A 23,253-nucleotide genomic window follows, 5' to 3' on the forward strand; every position below is an offset into this window, starting at 1 on the left:
CCCTGCCTCTGCCAGGAGACCGCTTCTCTGAAATCACCACGTGTCACTGGCAGAGGACCATCTAGACAGCAGTTCCACATGGCGAGGATCCTTTGCCTGCATTTAGTATTTACCTGGATTTTATTTGAACACTGCACAAATCGAAAGCCCAGCGGGGCCCCTGGGGTCCCTCCCTTGACTGGGATTTCTCCCAAGAACACACTTTCTAGCAAACTCCTCTCCCTCTTCCAGTTCTTGGCTCCAAAGAACCTGGAGCCAAGCCTCGTTGCTTCACTCTGCATGTGTGGTTCTGCACAGGCTCAAGGAGGAGGGGATAGAGAATGAAGGAGAGGCTCTTTCCTCCCTGGCAGGGAGCCCCCCCCGCCTGGGGAAACACCGCCTCCCGAGGGACAAGGAAAAGCCACTCACAAGGGGAGAAGCCGTGCCCCAGAGTTGCCGAACGGCCACCAGGGCACACTTGGTTGTCTGGCGTTCAGCTGCTGCTCCAAGTTTCCCAGACAGCAGTTCGGTCCAGTCACAATAATTCCTTTTTTTTTTTTTTTAACTGTAATAAAGTACACATTACATAAAATGTACCATCCTACCCATTTTAAACAGTATGGTTCAGTAGCATGACGTACACACAGAGTGTTGTGCAAACATCACCCCCACCCATATCTGTAACTTTTCTATCACCCCAAGCTGAAACTCTGCACCCACATTAAACACCAGCTCCCTGGGGTTCCTGTTATGGCTCAGCCAGATAAGTACCAGTATCTCTGAGGATGCGGGTTTGATCCCTGGCTTCCATCAGCGGGTTAAGAATCCAGTGTTGCCATGAGCTGCAGTGTCGGTTGCAGACGAGCCTCAGTTCTGGCTGGTAGCTGCAACTTTGATGCCACCCCTAGCCTGGGAACATGCATGTGCTGCCTGTGCGGCCCTAAAAAGGGCAAAAAACAAACATCCCACCAACTCCCCACCCCTGCCTCCCCCAAGCCCTGGCAACCACCATTCAACTTCTGTCTCTATGAATCTGACCGCTCGAGGTACCTCATATAAGTAGAATCACAGAGGATTTGTCCCTCTGTGACTGGCTTATGTCACTTAGCATATAAGTTCCTTGCAGGAGAGAGGGGGAAAAAAACCCTCTCCTCTACCCTGTTAAGATTTATTCCTGGGGCCTGTGAATTAAACTAACAAAAGACACATTAACAGGAGAAAAGACGTACAGATTTTACTGATATTAATATTTTTACGTGCACAGAGGACAGGACAGGAGTGAAAACAAAGCAACTAGATCAGAAGCTTATGTACTGTTTTAACAAAGGGTGATCAACTGTGGAGAAATGACCAAAGAGAGTTTTGGCTTCAAGGGGCAAAAACTGGGACTGTGGCTAGGAAATACATGGGGGAAACTAGCAGACCGTGAGGGCTATTTTAGTAAAGGTTTGTTTCTGCAAACTCCTCTCAGTGGGGGCTCTTGGTCTCTGGGGATAAGGGTCCAGGGGATGCACGAAGCTCACACCCTGCTTTTAGGCATCAACAGAGAGAACAGAAAAGGTTTCTGGTCTCTGCAGTTTCTCAGTGGCCTTCCGTTGAAAGTGTTTGATATGGCAAAGTGGCATGTTTTGAGATGGCATGTCCTGATCCCTTTCATCTCAGCTGCATCCATCCTGCAGCCTGCATCAAAACCTCCTTTTTATCCAGGTACTCACTTTTACAAAGTTTGGTCTCAGTGTTCTAATTTAGAAGTTGACAAGACAGTGAACTGGTTTTCTAGGAACTGCTTGTGACAAATTTTTCCTTTCTTTTCTGTGGTCCTATCAATCAACAAATAAGTGAGCTTATCATGGGAGTAACATTTTGCCAAAAGTATTTACTATACAGTGGGGGCTATAAACTTTGAAGCTGGAAGGGACTTCAGAACTTCCTGAAGGAAAAATGCTTCTGTCCCCGCAGAAGAGACTCTTGCATCTGAATCCACTGTGTCTTACTGACCATCAGAAGACTGGCCGTTTGAAACTTTGCGCATCTACAAAGACGATCTGAGGAGGTGACTCTGAGCCCCAAGGTCTCTTCCTTTCAGCACTGTCTTTCCACATTCTGAACAAGTCTCCCCACACAAGACAAAGTCGAGCAACTAGAGGGCCCTCTTCCAGGTTAAAGCACATCACAGCACAAATCAGAATTCTCATCCGCCCCCGCCTCACACACAGCACACAAAAGTTCCTGGGCAGGGATTGAACCTGCGCCACAGCAATAACCAGAGCCCTGGCAGTGACAACACTGGATCCTTAACCCACTGAGCCACCAGGGAACTCCTCTCTTTTCTTTTTATGCTACATTACACATTTTATAAATTAGATTCCTGGAGAAATTAATAACATGGAAGGAAAGAAACATTCAATATTTTACTTGACTCCTTAAGCCGATCCATCTAAGTTTTAAAAGCCAGAACTCGGGCAAATGTATTTCTGAAATGCAGGATGTATCTAAATGGTGAGCCCTGATCAAAATCAGATTATAATACAGCTTTATACATTTTTTAAAATAACAGATCCTAGGAGTTCCCATCATGGCTCAGTGGTTAACGAATCCGACAAGGAACCACGAAGTTGCGGGTTCGATCCCTGGCCTTGCTCAGTGGGTTAAGGATCCGGCATTGCCGTGAGCTGTGGTGTAGGTTACAGACACGGCTGGGATCCCGTGTTGCTGTGGCCCTGGTGTAGGCCGGCACCTACAGCTCCGATACGATCCCTAGCCTGGGAACCTCCATATGCTGCGGCAGCAGCCCAAGAAATGGCAAAAGGACCAAAAAAATAAATAAATAAACGAAAAATTAACAGATCCTAGACCAAGGCAACAAGTTCAAAATGAAAGCGTACATGTAGGAGGGTGTCGGTCTCCCAGTACAAGGGAGGTGTTTGCTGGAAAAACCACAGCTAGAAGCTGCTTAGGTTTCTGTTTCTTCTTGAATTAATTTCCTTATGTACTTAGGCAAGTTAGCGTCCAAACCCTAACACCCTCTGGACCTCTCCGTCATTTGCTCTGATCATACAGCATAATAAGTTGACGTTTTCCCCACAATTTGTCATCACCCTCCTTAACCTGAGGACAGAAAAAAATTCTACAATCCTAAGAGAAAGGCAATGAAAGGAAAGGACAGCAGCCCAGCTGCAAGGCTCAGTCCCAACTCAGCTGCCCTAGACAGTGAAGTGACATCTTCAGATTTACTCTAAGAACGTTGGGGACTGAGAGCAAACAGGCTTTGCTAAAAATGATATCATCTTCAAGGGTAGGGCCCGCCCAGCAACATAAAACACAGCATCTGCCTGTTCCAGGGAGTCCATATGCTTAGTTTTAACTTCCTCGCTTGGGGAAATGCGGGACAGGACTCACGTCTATAGTGGTGGGGGGGGGAGTGTGGGGTCCCCTGGGGTCCAAGCAACCACCCCCCTCACTGGAGGGCTGCCTGATCCAGACGAACAAGGCCTGCATTCCCCAAAGCATTCTTAAGGGGCAGGGCCAGCGCTGCCGCAGGATTTTCCCTGCTACGATCTATACGATGCTGCTTCCCAAACTCACATTGTGTTTCCTCACCCCTGAAGTTAGACTCACAGACCACCCTCGCCCCCTCGTTCCCCTAAGTCCTCATCCTGTGTCCCTACGGTGTGGCCCCAAGAACATCTGCTGCCTCAGCCTCGGGCCTGATGCTTGCAAGTGTGACTTCCCGTGGTCTGGGGATCCAAACCTTTCTTCTCAGAGCCACCGAATAACTCGCTTTTAATGACTTCCTCTTTTTTAAGAGGAAAAATTATTTCCTCAAATTCTCCTCCAAAAGTCACTGTCATTTCGAAATCCCTTTGCCGGGTGTCCCTTGACTCAATTTGCAACGTCCATCCCTCCCTCCGGTCACTCTGTGCTTTCTCTTCTTTCTCAACTTCCACATCCGTCAGCCGCGCTTCAACAGGCAGCCAGGGTTCCCAGAACAGTCAGCCCTCGGTATCCGCGAGTTCCACATCTGTGGGTTCCGCCAACCTCAGATTGAAAATGTTCACGGAGAAAAAAAATTCCAGAAAGTTCCAAAAAGCAGAACGAATTTGTCACGCACATAGCAACTGTGTATTCACACAGCCTCCACAACTGTACTGGGTATTTTAAGGAACCTAGAGACGATTTAACCTATTCGCGGAGGACCTGCAGAGGTTATATGCAAATATTACGCCATGTAATGGAAGGGACTTGAGCATCTGTGGATCTTTGTATCCACCGGCAGTCCTGGAACCAAATCCCTGTGGATTCCGAGGGATAACTGCATTGCTTTTCCATGCAAAAAGGGAATCGGCTATGCTATCCCATCTGAAATCAGTTTTGAAATTTTGTTTTATTGTTGTTGCTATTGCTACTACTATCATTATCAGGTTTTTTTATTTTATGATTTTTCTTTTTTCCATTATAGTTGATTTACTGTGTTCCGTCAACTTCTGTACAGCAAAGTGACCCAGTGATACATACGTATACATTCTTTTTCTCACATTATCCTCCATCATGTTCCATCACAAGCCACTAGATATAGTTCCCTTTGCTATAGCAGGATTTCATTGCTTATCCACTCCAAATGCACAAGTTTGCATCTATTAAGTTTTGAACCTTTGGATGAAGCTCTTAAACAGGCCACACCTGAAACTTGGGGGAAGCCTCTTGGAAGCTTAGAAAATCCTAAGACAGTAGGAGTTTCTCTGCAGACATAAAAACATTTTCTTCTTTTGGGCCAATTCATTCTCAGTTAAAAAAAATAATTTGGGAATTGAAAACACAAGAACACTTGTATTTCTTTTCTAATTTATGACCACACTGAGGGGAGGTGGGGGGGGGAAGGACCAAAATGTTATAAGCTAGTTTCATATTTCACGCGTTGTCCAGGCGAACCCAGCATTACCGTCTGTTTTTTAACCCACACTTAACACAACAAGGCAGAGACATTTACTTTTGCCTGGACTCTGCTACGAAGGAGCTTGGCTGCACGACCCAGCCCACCTCCAGGCCTGCAGGTGGGGACAAGTACTGGGGAAAGAGCTGTTTAGAAAGATAAAAAGAAGAATTTCACTTATTTACTTTTAAATAGAAAGGGGTGGTAGAGGCCGTGGAGGAAGGACTTTTCTCCCAGATGACTTGGAGTGGCCAATGGACTTTTAAGGTTGGTAATACCTGCCTTGTGGGTTAAGCCATTGCCTTCACTGAATCCTCCTGCACTCGGCGGAACTGGATTTTTCTTAAAGAACGTGAAGGTATGATTTCCATAACTTGGCCAAACCCGTGTGGTCCTGAGAAAACCATCACAGGACCCAGATACTCAGGGTCTGCAGACAATACAGCCTAGGAACTGTCCCAATCTAGAGGGAAGGTTGTGGGCGGCACAGTTCTTGTAAATTGTAAATTGAGGGGGGAGGGAGACCAACATACAGACTTTGAGTTAAGGGGCCCAACTGACATAAGTTTAAAATATATGTAGCTTTATATCTCTTTAAAATAATTTTTTAAGAAAAATTACATAGATTTCATTATTTCATTTATTTATTTTTTTGTCTTTTGTCTTTTTAGAGCCGCACCCGTGGCATATGGAGATTCCCAGGCTAGGGGTTGAATCGGAGCTGTAGCCACCAGCCTACACCACAGCCACAGCAACACCAGATCCAAGCCACATCTTCAACCTACACCACAGCTCACAGCAATGACAGATCCTTAACCCACTGAGCGAGGCCAGGGATCGAACCCACAACCTCATGGTTCCTAGTTGGATTCATTTCCAGTGCACCATTACAGGAATTCCTATTTTGTTTATTTAAAAGAAAGAAGATCTATGGTTTGGAATTCCTGCTGTGGCTCATCAGGTTAAGAACCTAATTAGTATCCATGAGGATGCAGGTTCGACCCCCGGCCTTGATCCGCATTGTCATGAGCTGTAGGTCTCAGAAGAGGCTCATATCCCACGTTGCTGTGGCTGTGGTGTAAGCTGGCAACTGGAGCGCTGATTTGACTCCTAGCATGGGAACTCCCATATGCTGAGGGTGCAGCCCTAAAAAGTTAAAAAAAAAAAAAAAAAAGAATATTAAAAAAATCTATGGTATGAGGATCAGTTCTCACCCTCCTAAATAAGAGGGGGCTTAAGCTGGCCCACTACCCAAAGACTGTTCGCTTCCATCATGTTTTGCATAAAATACACGAGCAAGCATAGTATTTTCAAAGAAGTCTAAAAGTGATCTTTAGGACGTTCTCTTATGGAGCAGTGGGTTAAGGATCTGGCATTGTCGCTGCAGTGGCTGGAGGGTCTGATCCCCAGCCCGGGAACTTTTACACGCCATGGATACAGCCAAAAAAGAAAGAAAGAAAAAAGAAAAAAAAACTGATATTTAAAATCCTTCTCTATTATTTTCAGTACTTAACTTTCTCAAAGTGCCCTTTTGTTTTGGTCACGGTAACCTGCCAATTATACCAAATTATTCTTTTGTGTAACATGAACCCTCCCAAAATCAAAGCTGTATCATACCACACACAGAATCCATGCATGCTTACACCGAGGTATGCTTACACTAAGAGGACCAGTTTAAAAATCTAAATGATAACACACAGCATTACTTTGGTTGATTTAACTGGAATCTACATCACACGCCCTCATTTTAGCTGCAAGCCACCAAGTTTTCATTCATCATTAATAATCATTTTCGAAGACCACATACGTATGCCACAATTTCCACTTCAAAAACACAAGCCATTTGGAGTTCCCGTTGTGGCTCAGTGGTTAATGAATCCAACTAGGAACCATGAGGTTGCAGGTTCGATCCCTGGCCTTGCTCAGTGGGTTAAGGATCCAGCGTTGCCATGAGCTGTGGTGTAGGTCGCAGACACGGCTCGGATCCCATGTTGCTATGGCTCTGGCGTAGGCCAGCGGCTACAGCTCCAATTTGACCCCTAGCCTGGGAACTCCATATGCCACTGGAGCGGCCCCAGAAAAGGCAAAAAGACAAAAACAAAAAAACAAAACAAACAAAAAAAACCCCACAAGCCATGACATATCAAAGGGGTGACTCCAGTAAACCCAGACATTTACATTTTCCTACTGGTTTTCTCTAAATCTTTTGTTCCTTCTACTTTCCCTCTGTCGCAAAACTCATAAACTGGCATCCACACTTCACCTGCTTGGAGTGATTTCTCAGGACTCCCTGAGATGCTGTCTCTCAGGCTTAAGTCTTAATTTCACCCCAAATAAAACTTTACTCTCAAAAAAAAAAAAAAAAACCAAAACCAAAAAATACCAAGCCATGGACCATTATTCAAACTTATGGTCTCCATGCCTGAAACCTGAAAACCAAACTTGGCACATGTGATTTTTAACAACAGGAGGAAAAGCAAGCTAAAACTTTCCTCTCCCAAGAATGAATCCTCATGTCCACTATGGACTTTGGGTGAGGATGATGATGCGTTAGTGTGGGTCCACAGCCATGACAAAGGCACAGTTCCAGTGGGGATATTGATGAGGGAGGCTGTGCATGTGGGGGATGGGGCTACATGAGAAATCTTTGAGCCTTTCCTTCAGTTTTTCTATGTACCTTAAACTGCTTCAAAAATTATGGTCTTAATTTTTTTTTCTTTAGGGCCACACCCACGGCTCATGGAGGTTCCCAGGCTAGAGGTCGAGCACCACAACTCACAGCAGTGCCAGATCCTTAACCCACTAAGAGAGGCCAGGGATCGAACCCGCAACCTCACGGTTCCTAGTCGGATTTGTTTCCACCGCGTCACAATGGGAACTCCACAGTCTTAATTTTTAAAAAATAAAACAATTCACCTGTTTTCTCTTTTACCCATTCAGTTAATAAACATCCTCCGGGTGCCAAACAGGGGGACCCCAGGTACCACACTACAGCTTTTCTTGACTCACCAGTATCTACGATGGAGCAACCACACTTCTCTGGAGCCCGTATACTCCTCTCGTCCATAGTAACAGTCCTTGGTCGAGGACCAGCTCAGCCAAGACCAGTTACATCAGACAGGATCCATATTTACCATAAAGCAAAAACCTTCAACAAGACTAAAACTATGGGCTTCTATAATAATAGATTCAATTGCCCACATGAGGGATTAGAGTTGATTCCTGATCAACAAAGGTGAATAACAAGGTCCCGATCGTCCTGTGGACAAAGACCACCTGCCATAACGTCTAAGCCAAGTCCATGGAATCCACCTTCCTGCACAAGGTGCAGCCCTTTTTATCCACAGCACTGACAACAGACTAAGATGCTCAGAGACAGCCCTTCACCCCCAGCCCAGGAGAGCTCCTGCGCATGAAGCACCAACAAGCAGTCACCTGGTTGTTCCCTCTCTGTCACTGCTCATCCCTCCGCCAGCAGACCCTCTTTTCCCACCAGACCTGCCTCAGCTCCACCATGCACCAGGGCCAGGCTCTCAATAGGGACCCTCCTGCTGTCCTCCAATCCCCACCTATCTCCCCTGTTTCGAACCCATTTTGCACAAATTGCCAGATAAACATCTGGAACTCCGATGGTGGCCCTGACCCAAAATCTTCCACGAACCCCCTTTGCCTAAATGATAAAGCCCAAGCTCCCAAAACTGGGGTCATGCCTTGAATGCTCTGCTGCCCCCAGAATACATGTTGGAGTGCAAATCCCAGAACCTCAGGAGGCGGCCTTTTTGGAGACAGGGTCTTTACAGAGGTAGTGGAGTTAAAATGAGGGCATCAGGATGGGGCCTAATCCAGGATGACAAGTGTCCTCATAAAGAGGGGGAATTTAGGAGTTCCCTGGTGGCTCTGTGGGCTAAGGATCCAGCATTGTCACCGCTGTGGCTTGGGTCACTGCTGGAGTGTGGGTTCGATCCCTGGCCTGGGAATTTCTGCATGCCATGGATGCACCCAACAAAAATAGGGGGAATTTGGCAGAGACACATGGGGAGAAGACCATCTACAAGCCAAGGGGAGAGGCCAGGGACCTACAGCCTTCAGCAGGACCAGCTCCACGGACACCTCAGTTTAGTCCTCCCTCTGGATGTCCCCCCTCCTCCCAGCCTTTGCTAATGTTCTTTCTCAGCCTATGCTGGCTTTCTCTCACATCCGCATATATTTTCAACTGGAACCTTCCTTCAAAGCCCTGCTCGGATGTCAGCACCTGCAAACTAGTTCTCAGATTCCTCCTGGCTGGAAGCCGTTTCCTCTGCATCTGAACATCCTCAGCTGTTTGTGCTTCTCTTATTGCAATTCTCATGCCGACCTTTTATTTTGTCATTATTTCTGTTCATGTCTCATTTCACCTACTGGACATAAACTCCTGGAGGGCAAGAGAGAGGTCAGGTTCCTTGCTGTGTCCCCATGGGGCCTAGTCTTGGGCCAGACATCGACCTCACACAAAAATATTTGTTTAACAAAACCAAGTAACCTAGAGTCTTCAATTTTTTAATTTATTTTTTTATTTTTTTGTCTTTTTAGGGCCCCACCTGCAGCATATGGAGGTTCCCAGGCTAGGGGTCTAATCAGAGCTGTAGCTGCCGGCCTTCGCCACAGCCATGCAGGATCTGAGGTGAGTCTCTGACCTATACCACAGCTCACAGCAACACTGGATCCTTAACCCACTGAGCAAGGTCAGGGATTGAACCTGCATCCTCATGGTTCCTAGTTGGATTCGTTTCCATTGCACCACAACGAGAACTCCAAGGGTCTTCAAATAATAAGTCTACTTCAATTTTCCTGGGGCTAAAATGTGAAATGCACTTTTTGTACCTCATTATGGTTTTATCCAGTGTCCTACATCTGTTATGTATTTACCATCTCAAGTGGTCTTCAGAAACATCAGAGAAGTAACATCACTGACAATATAAATGAGTTTACACCCTGCACTTCACCATGAGTCCTCAGCTACAAAACAACCATATATAAATGGTAGTGTAAAAAAAAAATGGTAGTGTACACATGCACAAAGGAATATTACTCAGCACTGAAAAGTAATCAACTATTGATCCATAGTACAACATAGATATACCTTAAAATAACTATGCTGAAGGAAAAAACTAACGTAAGAGTGCATACTGTGTGATGCTTTTTACATAAATCTCTAGGAAATGCAAACTCATCTTCAGTGATGGAAAACAGATCAGCAGTTGCCTGGGGAGGGAGCTGGGGGTGGGAAATAAGAGGGGAAGATGACAAAGGGTGTGGGCAAACTCTTGGGAGTGATGGAGATGTTCTGTATATATTTTTTTGGCCACACCCACAGCATGCAGAAGCTCAGCTAGGATCAAACCCAAGCTACAGCAGTGGCAATGCCAAATCTTTAACCACTAGGCCACCAGGGAACTCCAAGATGTGCTATATCTTGTGATGTTGGTTTCACAGGTACAAACACATGCTAAATTATACAACTTTAACTATATATAGTTTATGTAAATTATACCTCAACAAAGCTATTTTAGATATGTTTTGTATACAATACATTTATACATATATTTCACTTATAACATGTTTTATGTATTATATATCTGTATATTCAGGTATTTTAAAATCTCATCAGAGGAGTTCCCACTATGGCACAATGGTATTGGCAGCATATCTGGAGTGCTAGGACAAGGGTTTGATCCCCAGCCCTGCACAGTGGGTTAAGGATCCAGCATTGCTACAGCTGAGATATAGGTCACAACTGTGGCTCAGATATGATCCCTGGCCCAGGAACTCCATATGCCATGGGGTGGCCAAAAAAGAAAAAAAAAAAATAGTTTCATCAGAATCGTGAAAGCAAAGTGCTAGATAGTCTTGAGGCTCCAAAAATATATGTTCGTTAAGAAAAAACCAAGAACCAGGAGCTCTCTGGTGGCCTAGTGGTTAAGGATTCAGTGTTGTTGCTGCTGTGGCCCAGGTCCCATCCTTGGCCCAGGAACTTCTGTATGCCGAAGGTGCAGCCAAAAATAAATAAATAAGTAAAAATAATAGAACACTACCAAGACCAGCATTATTAAGCCTTTTAAATGAGGACTTAGGGGTTTTTTTTAATGGATCAGATTAGTGTTCACACATACAACCAATGGTTTTATCTACTAGGAGCTCAGACCTGATATACATATATTTGTACTTCTGAAGATATGGGCCAATGATTAAGAAAGATGATCAGAAGTGAATTTTTTTGGTCTGTCTTTCTTTTTTTTTAGGTCCACACCCTCAGCGTATGGAAGTTCCCAGGCTAGGGGCTGAATCAGAGCTGCAGCTGCCAGGCTACGTCACAGCCACAGCAACAGCAGATCTAGGCAACATCAGATGTGAGCCACATCTGCCACCTACACCACAGCTCATGGCAATGGGCGATCCCCCACACACTAAGTGAGGCCAGGGATTGAACCTACATCCTCATGGCTACTAGTCGGGTTCATTACCTCTGAGCCACAACAGGAGCGCTAGAATGGAATTTTTTTCATTGCTGCCTTCAAATTGCCATTTTGTATAAAAGAACACAAAGTGTCAAAGACGTAAATAAGCATTTCAAAAATATGATGCGGAGTAAAGCCTCACTGGGATTATTATTTCTCAGCGTCTGTTCTGCCCAGGAGGGGCTAGAGGGTGCCCTGCTATTTGGTTCAGGAAACAGTGGTGAACGGCATCTCTGCCTTCCCTGTCTGCTGTCTGCTGCTGAGCAGGGAGTCTGGGTTCCATCTTGCTCATTGTTTTCTGCAGTGATGCAAGAGAACGACTCCCAAAAACCTTGAGAGTGGCCAGAAGATGATGCAACAGGTCAGGATCATCATTTATCACAACGGAGCTAGGGCCCTGACCCTGTGCTGTGGCCCTGGAGAGTTGCTGGCCCAGTGGGGACAACAGCTGAATCTCCAAGCAGGGGCCACCTGATGCGTCAGCCAAGCCTGGGCACTGTCAGGACAGCAGCTGGCTTTGAGATTCTGGAATGTTCAAAATATCCAGAAAGGCTCCCGAAGCCTCCTTGCCAAGGCGGTCATTCCCCTGGCATGTGAGAGCGCTTGGGGTTGAAACTGATGAGAGCCAGAGAATCACTTTGGTGGTGAAAAGATCTCCCTCGAAGGACTGGATTGTGAAACTCGGCCCGCCCTGAGCTCTGTTGCAATCCACTACCACCGCTTTGGGGCTCCGCTTTCAAGATGCCTGGAAAAGCTTCAGTTAGCAGAAAACTAGTGGCTTTTGGTGTTACTAAGGTTTGGGGGTGGGGGGTCGGGTGGGATCGGGGGGAAGGCCCTTATCTCAAAATCTTTTAACAGCATCCACGCTGAGCAGATGCAGGGAAGCAGCTCGAAGCAAGTGGGAAATCTCTCGCACCCTGTGATGGGCTTGTGAGCAAATCTCCGGAAAAGATAACACAATTAAGCCAACACATCTGATCCGGCAGACCCTGATAATCACCAAAGCGGGGAAAGCTGATGCACGTTAGGGGCCAGCTGACAAGTCTCACAGTAAATTCCCTTTCAAATGATCAGCTTGAGAAGGCTTCACCTAAACTCTGTCTCAAACTTCTTTTAACCAAAGGTCCAGCAAAATACACAGTCCTAAAAAAGGCTGATGCTGCAAAGAGTCATGTTTAGGCGTATTCCTTAATCTTCTACTTTTTTTTTTTTTTAGATGGAAAACAAAAAAAGCGGCTAGGTTCTGACACACCCAGGAAAGTTTGCTTCTACAGCATTTTCAAACCAGGAATTTTGGGTTAGCGTGAACCCTCCCTCTTTTTTTTCCAGCACCCATCACCACACCACTTTCAAGCAGGAAGGAAAAAAGGAAACTGATGGGTGAACTTCATTATTCTTCCTCCAACGTGAGCTGCTGTCATGCTGAAAACCACCCTGTTCCTCCCTGGATTCACCCAGGAAAATCATCTGCCAGGCAAAGTCCCGCTGGAGTCATTTTATCAAGTGGGTCATTGCTATTTTTAAGTCGAGGAGACCTGCTGCATCAAGCCCGGAAGCATTAATGCCCAGGCGGGCAACCGTCATGGAGCCAACAGTAAATCAGAACATTTGGGTGACAGCCTGGAAGAATCTGAACGCTGGCGGTCAGTCAGTTTTAGGTTTTAAAAAACAGTGTGTGAAACACTGTCACACTCAGTAAACACGAGCAACACGTCTTAATAGGCCGTGCAAGAGGAAGAGGATGTTTTCCAAGAGCAAAGCATTAAAACGGCGTGTTCCTGGCCGGATGAGCATGGGCGACCAGTCAGCATGGGCGACCCGGTCCATCAACTGATCTCTCTTCCCTGACCCGCCACGGGCACCCAAACACCTGCAGATCCAGGAATCAGGGCCCACAGTGACCGGAGCACTTGCTTTAAATCAACTGTAGTCATTTAACAGACTTTCCCCCCCAAACTCCACAGCTGGCTCTGCTTCCAAAGTAACCTCTAAGCATTTCTCTGAGCGTCTCACTTCATGTTTAAAAGTCAATTTCAGGCGTTCCCTTCATGGCTCAGCGGAAACAAACCTGACTAACATCCATGAGGACGCAGGTTTGATCCCTGGCCTCCCTCAGTGGGTTAAGGATCCGGTGTTGCTGTGAGCTGTGGTGTAGTTTTGAGGATACAGCTCGGATCCCGCGTGGCTGTGGCTGTTGTGTAGGCTGGCAGCTGTATCTCTGATTCAACCCCTAGGCTGGGAACCTCCATATGCTGTGCGGTAGGGCCCTAAAAAGACCCCCAAAAAGTCAATTTCAATCATTTATCTTTCTTTTTTTCTTGTTAGGGCCGCACCCATGGCATACCGAAGTTCCTGGGCTAGGGGTCAAATCGGAGCTGCAGCGGCCAGCCTACAATGCAACCACAGCCACAGCCATGCTGGATCCGAGCTGCACCTACACCTACACTGCAGCTCCCGTCAATGCCAGATGCTTAACCCACTGAGCGAGGCCAGGGTTGGAACACTCATCCTCACAGAGACAATGTCGGGTCCTTAACACACTGAACCACAATGGGAACTCCAGTCATTTCATTTTCTTAATTATTGTCTTTCTTTTTTTCCTCTTTAGGGCTGTACCCACGGCATATGGAAGTTTCCAGGCTAGGGGTCAGATCAGAGCTACAGGTGCCAGCCTAAACCACAACCACAGCAACTCTGGATCCGAGCTGCATCTGTGACCCACACCACAGCTCACAGCAACTCTGGATCCTTAACCCACTGAGTGGAGCCAGGGATTGAACCCGTGTCCTCATGGATACTAGTCAGGTTCATTACCTCTGAGCCACAATGGGAACTCCAATTTTTTTTTTTTGGCCGTGCCCACAGCTTGCAGAAGTTTCCCAGCCAGGGAATGAACCCATGCCACAGCAGTGATAATGCCGGATCCTTCGCTGCTAGGCTACCAGAAAACTCCTTATTATTATCTTAGGTCACTGAATGTCTTTCTTTCTTTCTTTCTCCTACATGTCAGGAAATGCAAAGCCTTCCAAGAGAAGACCACCTAAGAGGAAACAACTCCAAACAATGAGAACAAGGTGTGTTGGTCAGACACTGCTGCTCAGTGTACCTTACCTGAGCGTAAGAGTGAGTTTTAAAGTTCTGTTAACTATGCCGTCTCACCTGTAATGTAGAGGCAAGGAAAAGGTGCCTCAGAGAGGTTGAGTGACTAGCTTGAAGTCACACAGCTCGGCAGTGGTAGAGCTCAGGCCAGAAGCCGAGTTTCCTATCTCCTCTTCCAGAACACACTGGCTACACCAGCCAGCCTGGAGGGACTGACTACCTCAGGGGAGCCCTGCCCCCACCCCCACCCCCAGCTCCGCTTGTCTGTCTCAGAATTTTAATTCATTTATCAAGTGCCAACACAAGAGAATCACAGATCTTGGAAGATCAATTAATAAAATGACATGATGTTTCACAAGAAGCAAACTATTTTTCTTAAGGCTATAACTTCTGTTTGAATCCTATTCGTTTTTCTCCAAGATAAGAAAGGTAGAAAGGGTAGCTCATGAGCTTTAAGTTCTTCTTCCCAGACCCCAGGCCCTGCCCTACCTCATCTCCTGGCTGAGCTGAAGGAACGTGTAAATGTTCTGGCGACATCACAGGGCTTTTCAGACACAGCATCTTAACTGCTGGGAACCCAGGAAGAGGAGAGGCGCAAAGAACAAAGCTGCGTGAGAGGAGGGTCTTCGGAGGCCAGGGAAGCAGCACAGGTGCAGCCCCAAGGCTGGGGGCACGGGGACCCACAGTGGGGGACTCGGCAGGGACAGTGCAATGCTCGGGCGCCGCCCAGCAGGTGCTCCCGACACCTGATTTAAGGCCCCTCAGTGTCAAGGAGCAAGGCTTATCATAGCCATGGATCTCCGGAAGAAAAAGCACTCCCACCAAGCTGTGCACCCAAGAGACACAATTAGAACCGAAAGGAAATCTGTTCCTGGAGACGTAAGAAACGTAGAATTGGCTCGAGAGGATGTAACCCCACATCCCCCCGACCCCAATCTCAAGTGCGGGTTTTTTTTGTTTTGTTTTTTTTTTGTCTTTTTGCCTTTTCTAGGGCCGCTCCGTGGCATATGTTGGTTCCCAGCCTAGGGGTCTAATGGGAGCTGTAGCTACCAGCCTACACCACAGCTCACGGCAACTCTGGGTCCCTAACCCACTGAGCAAAGCCAGAGATCGCACCCGCAACCTCATGGTTCCTAGTCAAATTCGTTAACCACTGTGCCAAGATGGGAACTCCGCAAGTGTTTTTTTTTCTTTTAAAGCTTTTCCGGGCTGAGACACCTCCCTGCTAGAAAACTCTTCTTCCAACTAAATGACCATCTGCTCCCCCAGAATCTAAGGATTAGAGGCATTTTGTTTTTTTTAAAGACCTAAGAGGAAAACTTCCACCCAGATACTACACACCCAAGAAGCGGGTGGGGCCAGGCTGGGTGGATGAGGATAAACCCCAGTCAGCTTGTGGTATCAGGGGAATAATCCCACTGTGCATCCGGAATCCTCACCAGCAAGGCAGCTGCACTGCACGCTGGACGCCCCCAAACCTCGAGTGCTAACAGCAAGTCAGCTGGACCAAGCTGAGTGGGAGGATATGGAACTTTCTGGAATTACTGTCATGCGGCATGAATAAAGCGTGAAAAGCTTGGGCCAGGAAGGAGAAGAAGGACAGTGCTGTTTTCCATCAGCAGGGCACCCAGGCAGGGCCCACCCCATGGAGGGGGGGTCTCTAGGAGAGCTCAGGCCCTCACCTCCTCCCTCCCATCACACCAAGGCTGCCAGTGTCACAGAATCACACACGCACACACACCCTTGGGGCGCTCATCAAGGGATGTAGGTTTAGACAGCGAGAGGGTGCAGGGGTGTGGGTGGGAAGAGCCTAAGGCTTAGAAACAGCACACGTGGGTTTGGACCCAGGCTCTGCTACTTCCTGACTACATGCCCACCTGTAAAACGGGGGGTTTGCGTAAGAATGGAAGAAAATGAACGTAAAGGGGCTCATCACGTCACAGCAAGTCAGCCCTGGTTGTTGTATTAAGCCTGCAGAAAGAATTCTAAGTTGCTCACATTCCCAGGGCTCCCCAACTGCATCCCTAAAACCAGCCCATGACCCACACAGACCCTCTCTGTATTTAGGTGCCACTGCAGGAGCCCCAGACCCTGGTGTGGGTCCTCCAGGCCCATCCTAAGTGCTCTGCGGGTGGCAGTGCGACAATGACAGGGACAGTCTACCACGCGGCTGACCTGCCAAAGGCTCTTACAGTGAACCAGAAAAAAGGCAACAAAACTTTAAAAGAGGTTAATGTCTTAACATGGAAATATAAAATAAAACAATGATCTCGGGGTGGGGGGGAGTCTTTAGACTTAGAATGGGGGGTCAAAGGAGTTCCCTGGTGGCCCAGCAGTTAAGGATTTGGCATTGTCACTGCTGTGGCGCAGTTTGATCCCTGGCCTGGGAACTTCCGCTTGCCATGGGTGTGGCAAAAAAAGAAGAATTTAAAGTAAACGGTAAATCCCTACTACCCAGGTTTATGCTACTTTACTGCCTACAAGCAGCTGCTCCTCCCTCTTCACTGGATAATTATCTGAGATAATTCCTCTTATCTCCTCCTCAGGCCCGATCAGCCACCCTCGGGAATTAGCTGAGGGAAGACAAAGCAGTGTCTGCTGAAGGAATCCTGTGCCTCGGGGATCCAGACCCCACCACCACCTTGTGCCTGTGCGGGAGACACACAGAGTGACAGAGAGAGCCCTGATTTTAAACTCCTAGTGACAGAAAAGTTTTCACGGGAATTCGGAACTCTCTGCACACAAGAATCGTATTACTACCTCACAGGCATTAGGACACGCGCTATGAATTGCTTTTCCAGAAACACACTTTAACTCCATCCCAGGGAGACAAGTTTCAGGTGGCAGCTGAACGCAGGGACACAGGTGTTAGTTTTCCTGAAGGGCTCAAGCCCCACCACTCACTCCCTAATACCACCGTCAAACGACCCGCCTAACAACCCAAACAAAGCAAAGCAAATGAGCCAGTGTTCTCATAAACTAAGAAACCGCACAGCGAATAATAGCCAGTGTGAAAAATGACACAGTCTCCGGTACCCCTGCTGATGACCCCAGGGAAAAAGCAAAACACATGGGCGTGAACACACGAGCACATGCAGAGCAATGGTTCTCACTTTCCTTCCTTTCTTTTTTTGAGGGGGGCCACACCCACAGCATATGGAAGTTCCCAGGCTAGGGGCTGAATCTGAGCTATAGCTGCTGGCCTACACCACAGCCACAGCCACAGCCACATGGGATCCAAGCTGCATCTGCGGCCTACACCACAGCTCACGGCAACGCCGGGTCCTTAACTCACTGAGCGCCGTCAGGGATCAAACCAGCATCCTCTTGGATACTAGTCAGATTCATTTCCGCTGCTCCACAACAGGAACTCCCTTTCACTCATTTTCATCTGGGAACTGCCTTCCAAGAAAGAAGGTGGACATATTCTTAGCTGAGAACCACTCACACACACACACCACACACACACACACACACACACATTCTCTCTCCCTCCCTCCCTCCCTTTCTCCAGGCTACAGGGACAGAGACTAGTCCACAAAGGCCAGATTTGGAGGCACACACCCCACTGACCCGAAATTGTCTCTTTCTGCACAAGCCAACCTTCCTGCTGCTAAAACCCCTGGCCTTTCTGGACCCCTCAGCCTCCCAGGCTTCACCTCCCAGGGTCTCTAAGGTGGGAGAGAAGCCCTTCCAAAGTCTTGGCTTTGCTCTCTCTCTTCGACTGGCTTCTCTGCCTCCATTCCCTCCATCGCCCCCTAACCCAGCTCTGCTCCAACTATGTCAAGTCCCCTGGGTCATACCTGCCCCTCCCAGACGCTGCACTGTCATCAGCAGCTAAATCGCACTTCTCAGGCACCTCAGCCAGCCTCCAGTACCGCAAGGCCCACCACACCCAGAAAGCATCCCTCAGCAACTCCCGGGTGTGTTTCCCAAGATCCTTTATTTCCCCAGGTCTCAGGCTGTAAGGATCAAATAACAAAAACCTGATGATACCCATGAATTGAGAGCAGTTGCTCAGGCTCCGGGACTCAGAAACACCCGCCATGGAAATGTAGGTTGGTGCAGTCACTATGAAAGCATATGGAAGTTCCTCAAAAAACTAAAAATAGGAGTTCCTGTTGTGGTGAAATGGGATTGGCAGCATCTTGGGAGCACTGGAAGCAGGTTCGATCCCTGGTCTGACACAGTGGTTTAAGGATCCAGTGTTGCCACTGCTGTGGCTCAGATCTGACCTCTGGCCCAGGAACTCCATATGCTGTGGGGCAGCCAAAAAACAAAAACAAAAAACCTGAAAAAGAGTTGCCATACAATCCAGCACCCTGGGCATATATCCAGACAAAACTGTAATTCAAAAAGATACATGCACCCCAATGTTCACAGCAGCATTGTTTACTGCCAAGACATGGAAGCAACCTAAATATCCACTGACAGATGAATGGATAAAGAAGATGCAGTACCTACATACAATGGAATATTATTCGGCCACAAAAAAAGTACAAAATAATGCCATTTGCAGCAATATGGGTGGACAACCTAGAGATGATTATACTTCCTGAGGCAGATCAAAAGACAAATATCATATTATATGACCTATATGTAGAATCTAAAATATGACACAAATGGACTTATCCATGAAACAGAAACAAACTCACAGACCTACAGATCAGACAATGGAGAGGGAGGGTGAGGGAGTCAGATGGACTGGGAGTTTGGGATCGGCAGATGCAAACTAGTACATATAGGATTGATAAACAATGAGGTCCTATTATATAACCCAGGGGACTATATTCACTATCCTGTAAGAAAGCATAATGGAGGAGAATATACATGTATAACTAAATCACTTTGCTGTACAGGAGCTCCCATCACGGCTCAGAGGCTCGGCAAGTTAAGAACCTGACTAGTATACATGAGGACACAGGTTCGATCCCTGGCCTCACTCAGTGGGTTAAGGACCCTGCTTTGCCGTGAGCTGTGGTGTAAGGTCACAGATGCAGCTCGAATCCCATGTTGCTGTGTCTGTGGTATAGGCGGGCAGCTGTAGCTCCAATTCGATCTCTAGCCTGGGAACCTCCATATGCCACAGGTGCAGCCCTAAAAAGACAAAAAAAAAAAAAAATCACTTTGCTGTACAGCAGAAATTAACATTGTAAATCGACGATACTTCAATAAATTTTTTTTTTTTAAAGAGAGAAACACCTGCAAAGTTCAATGCCCCTGCACACCAGAGACAGGGCAGTTTGTCAGCCTTGCACCTTTTGACAGTTTACCCAACTCAGGGTGATACCCAGCAACTCAATTTCAACCTGATTCTCTGTGGATGGCAAGTGGGAAACCTCTCCTAAGTTTTTGTTTTGTTTTGCAGGGGTTTGTTTGTTTTTGCCTAACAGGAACCATTCCTTCCCTTTTTCAGTTCCCACCGCAGCCCACGTGCGATGATCTACCTCACAGGCCTGCGGGCTCCTCTACCGACTCCATAATAAGGTTTCCTGGCGCACAAGTTCAGTCTGTCCCTTTGCTTCGCCAAAGACAGATCCGCCTACTGGCTATTCTTTGCTGTAAAGACAACTGTGCTCTAAGACAAACAACTTATTCTTAGGGGAAAACAATTAATTTCAACCATCACATGTGTTTCCCCACCAGCCGTTTATTCACATCGGCTCATCCTCTGATATCTGACTTACACAAAGACACAAAGACTTGCCTCATGACAACTGAACGAGTGTGATGTATGGAACAAAATCTGTGCTCTCCATTGCTTTGCTTCCTCTTTGTTTCTGTTTTGTTTTGTTTTTAATGGTAAAATCTTTATAAGCAAAAAGATTAATTCTTTCCCTGGTCTTTAAGGACCATTCTCTCCTGATAACCACTCAGCTGAATCCCCCCCAAATCTAACTTGTAAAAACAGCACATTTTCAAGCAAGTTGTTGCTGGGACTTGACTTTAGAGATCCCAACACCTGGAAGAGGTCAGTTTTATGGGGACATTTGGACAAAACTCGCCTCTTTTAGAACACTGGTTAAAGCAAACCCTCAGCTAATCCTACTTGTACAAGTTTTAGCAGTATACATTTTGGAATCTTCTCTGTGCCCCAGAACACGCAATATGGATGTAATTAGGTCCAGCTGCCTTATGTTAGCAATAAAATTGAAAGAGAGAGAGAAAGAGAGAAGTGGGGGTGGGGGGCTTTGTTGGTCCCCTCCTATGCTCAGCAATCGCAAGCTCGCAAGGCAGGCGCATCCCTGACGCTCGCTCCAGGCGGCACACGCTCCTTAAACACCCCATCGTGCCTGGTACCCCAGTCGGCGCTCAAACTTTTCAGCGGAAGTTTTTCAACCACTGGAAGAGATTTGCTGAGCGGCTGGAGCCCAGCGCTCTGACCCCACCCCCACCCACCCCCGCGGCCCTGGCTCCGCGACTTACACGAGCGCGGACGGACAGGGCATCTGGTTCCAGGCACAGTTGTACTGAGCCTGAATAAAACTCTCGCTTCCCTCCAGCACCGAGCAGCTCACGTTCTTGTTCACGATGTACGCGCACCAGTTCCTGGGGTGAAAGAAAGGGAGAAGGGCACGGTGTAAACCTGAACAGAGAGGCTGGGGGAGACCTGACGAGCCTACAGGGCGTCTGGGATACCCTGGTCCCGGCGGGCAGAGGCGGGCGCTCGACCAGCAGATATCTAGAGGGTGCGCGGGTGCGCCTTTGGATAGCGTGAACCTGTACCCGACAAAAGACAGAGGCAAAAAGAGCCCTTAAGGTCCCAGCGACTCCAGTAATTCCTGGGGGGGGGGTAGTTTCCTGATCGCCCTGTTCTTTGGGACCCGCCCTGCGCCCCAAGCCCCAGGCAGCCCTGCGGGAGGCAAGGGAGAAGTCGCTGGGGGCGCCCGGCGTAGCCCCTGGAGCGCGCGGCCACCGAGGAGGAGGCACCACCCCGGCAGGCGGAGGGGGACCCCGGCTGCAGCTCATGGCCTCAGCAGGGCAGAGTCGGGAGGGGTAGGTGGAGGGAGCCTCGCCGTCCTGGGGGAGAGGCGAGGCCGCGCACTTACTTGTTCCTGGCGCTGGGCCTCACGGGGTGCCTGAGCTGCGGGCCGGCGTGGCACAGTCCCGCGCCGCCGAGGGCCAGAAGCGCCAGCGCCCAACGCCAGGGCGCGCGGGGCCGAGCCCGTGTCCTCTGCCACATTCTGCGCGCGGGGCGCGCCCCGCCGGCGGGATACGGAGAGAGGGTCGGGGCAAGCGCCGGGAGGCTGCGGGCGGCCGGGGCGCGGCCCGAAAAGGCAGGAGGCTCGGGCGCTGCGCCGCGCCCCACCCGCGCTCCGCGGCCGCCCCCTCCGGTTTCTTGCTCCCCCTTCTCTTTCTCCACCCCGTGCGCCCGCGCTTCTTCTCGGTCCCTCAATGACGCACAGGTCCCCCCGGTGCCGCCCTTTTTATTTCACTTCCCCCTCCGAAACGTGACTCTCCTTCCAGCGCGTCCGTCTCCAGTCCTCTTGCCGCTCGGCAGGGGGTTTGGGGTGAAAAGGCCACAGGGTTTGGGGAAAGGGTCTCCGTTACAGAATTTCCAATTACTCATTCCTTTGGTCTCTTCCCAGAATCGGGGCAACTTCCCCTCCCACCTTCCAGCGGGCGCGCCCCGGCCCCTCGGGAAGCGGCCGCAGTCAGCGAGTCTGGCGGTCCTCACGTCGTGCCTGGGTGCCGGCTTCCCGGGGCGAATGAGGGACATTTTTATCAGTTCTTTATCGGACTCGACTCGGGTTTCCTCTGGCAAGACGCGCGGCCATTCCTCCACGTCTGAACTTAGGAGGGGTTAGGAGAAATGAACGCGGGTCCTCTTCTCTTTCTTTCCCTTACGCATCCATTTAACACTAGTTGCCTCGTCAACATGCAGGGCAGCAGGGGACACTGGAAGCGACACTAACCAACAGGTTCTAAAGCACAACATCAGACTAATATACACTACACTGGTTTTGGCAAGGTAACCTCCCAGCCTCTCCTTCTGATGTCCTTTTCTGAACTTTTCCTACCAACGTTAAAAGCATTTTCTCCACAATAATCGCCTTTGCTTTGAAACAGTTCAGGCACTGCTAGATGTCTTTTCACTTGCTTGCATATTTTCTGGCTATTTTCGAGTTACACGAACTTTACAAATTTCTTTTGGGGATGAATCAAGTCTACCAAAGAACCTTACCTAAAATCCCCACCAGAATGTTGTACTCTCCTGGGCAGAGAGAACTCTGTATTTAAGTTAACCTGCTGCGTCTAATGAACTGAGGTGAGGTTATTTGCAGATTGCATAGATTAACTGCAATATCTGTGAACTTAAAGGATGCTGTTGGCTGTGAATTGTAACATGGACAATAAAGCTTTACTGTAACTAAATGAAACCTTTGGTCCATTTCATTTCTAGTATGCTTTGATGTTGTTGAACCTTTTGATTTGCAAATAGAAGAAAGAAAATTCCCTAAGTAGACACTTCACAAAAGCTGAGCAGAAAAATATACCATGTAAGGACATAGACTGTCTGAGAACTCTCTAAATGGGAGATCATGCAAATAATGGGATGACATGACCTCAGCCTTCAAAAGAGCCATCCACCCTGCGCGGAAAGCAACAGGAAGGGATAAAAAGCTGTCTTGCATAACCCAACCCCTAACTTTCTGTGTGACTTCCCTATTCTCCCCATCCGAACCCCATTTTGTCGGTGAAGTGTCACAGGAAGAAGCAGAGCACAGAAATGAAAGAAAAGAAAATGGA

General features: G+C 48.1%; 1 protein-coding gene across 2 annotated transcripts in view; it reads right to left on the minus strand.

Annotated features, from left to right (window-relative positions):
- Positions 1-21,886, minus strand: part of EMILIN2 (elastin microfibril interfacer 2) — a 56,304-nt gene extending 34,418 nt beyond the window's left edge. The window contains exons 1-2 of one of the 2 annotated variants that reach the window (XM_021096135.1): positions 21,552-21,886; positions 20,929-21,051 (exon numbers count right to left, since the gene is read on the minus strand). In XM_021096135.1, the coding sequence (XP_020951794.1) occupies positions 20,929-21,051; positions 21,552-21,685 (257 nt within the window). In that variant the 5' untranslated portion in view covers positions 21,686-21,886. Of the gene's footprint in view, positions 1-18,305; positions 18,566-20,928; positions 21,052-21,551 lie in introns of those variants that run through there. The other variant, XM_021096136.1, reaches the window with a different exon arrangement.

This window comes from Sus scrofa, chromosome 6, assembly GCF_000003025.6.
Source record: "Sus scrofa isolate TJ Tabasco breed Duroc chromosome 6, Sscrofa11.1, whole genome shotgun sequence".
Taxonomy (NCBI): Eukaryota; Metazoa; Chordata; class Mammalia; order Artiodactyla; family Suidae; genus Sus; species Sus scrofa.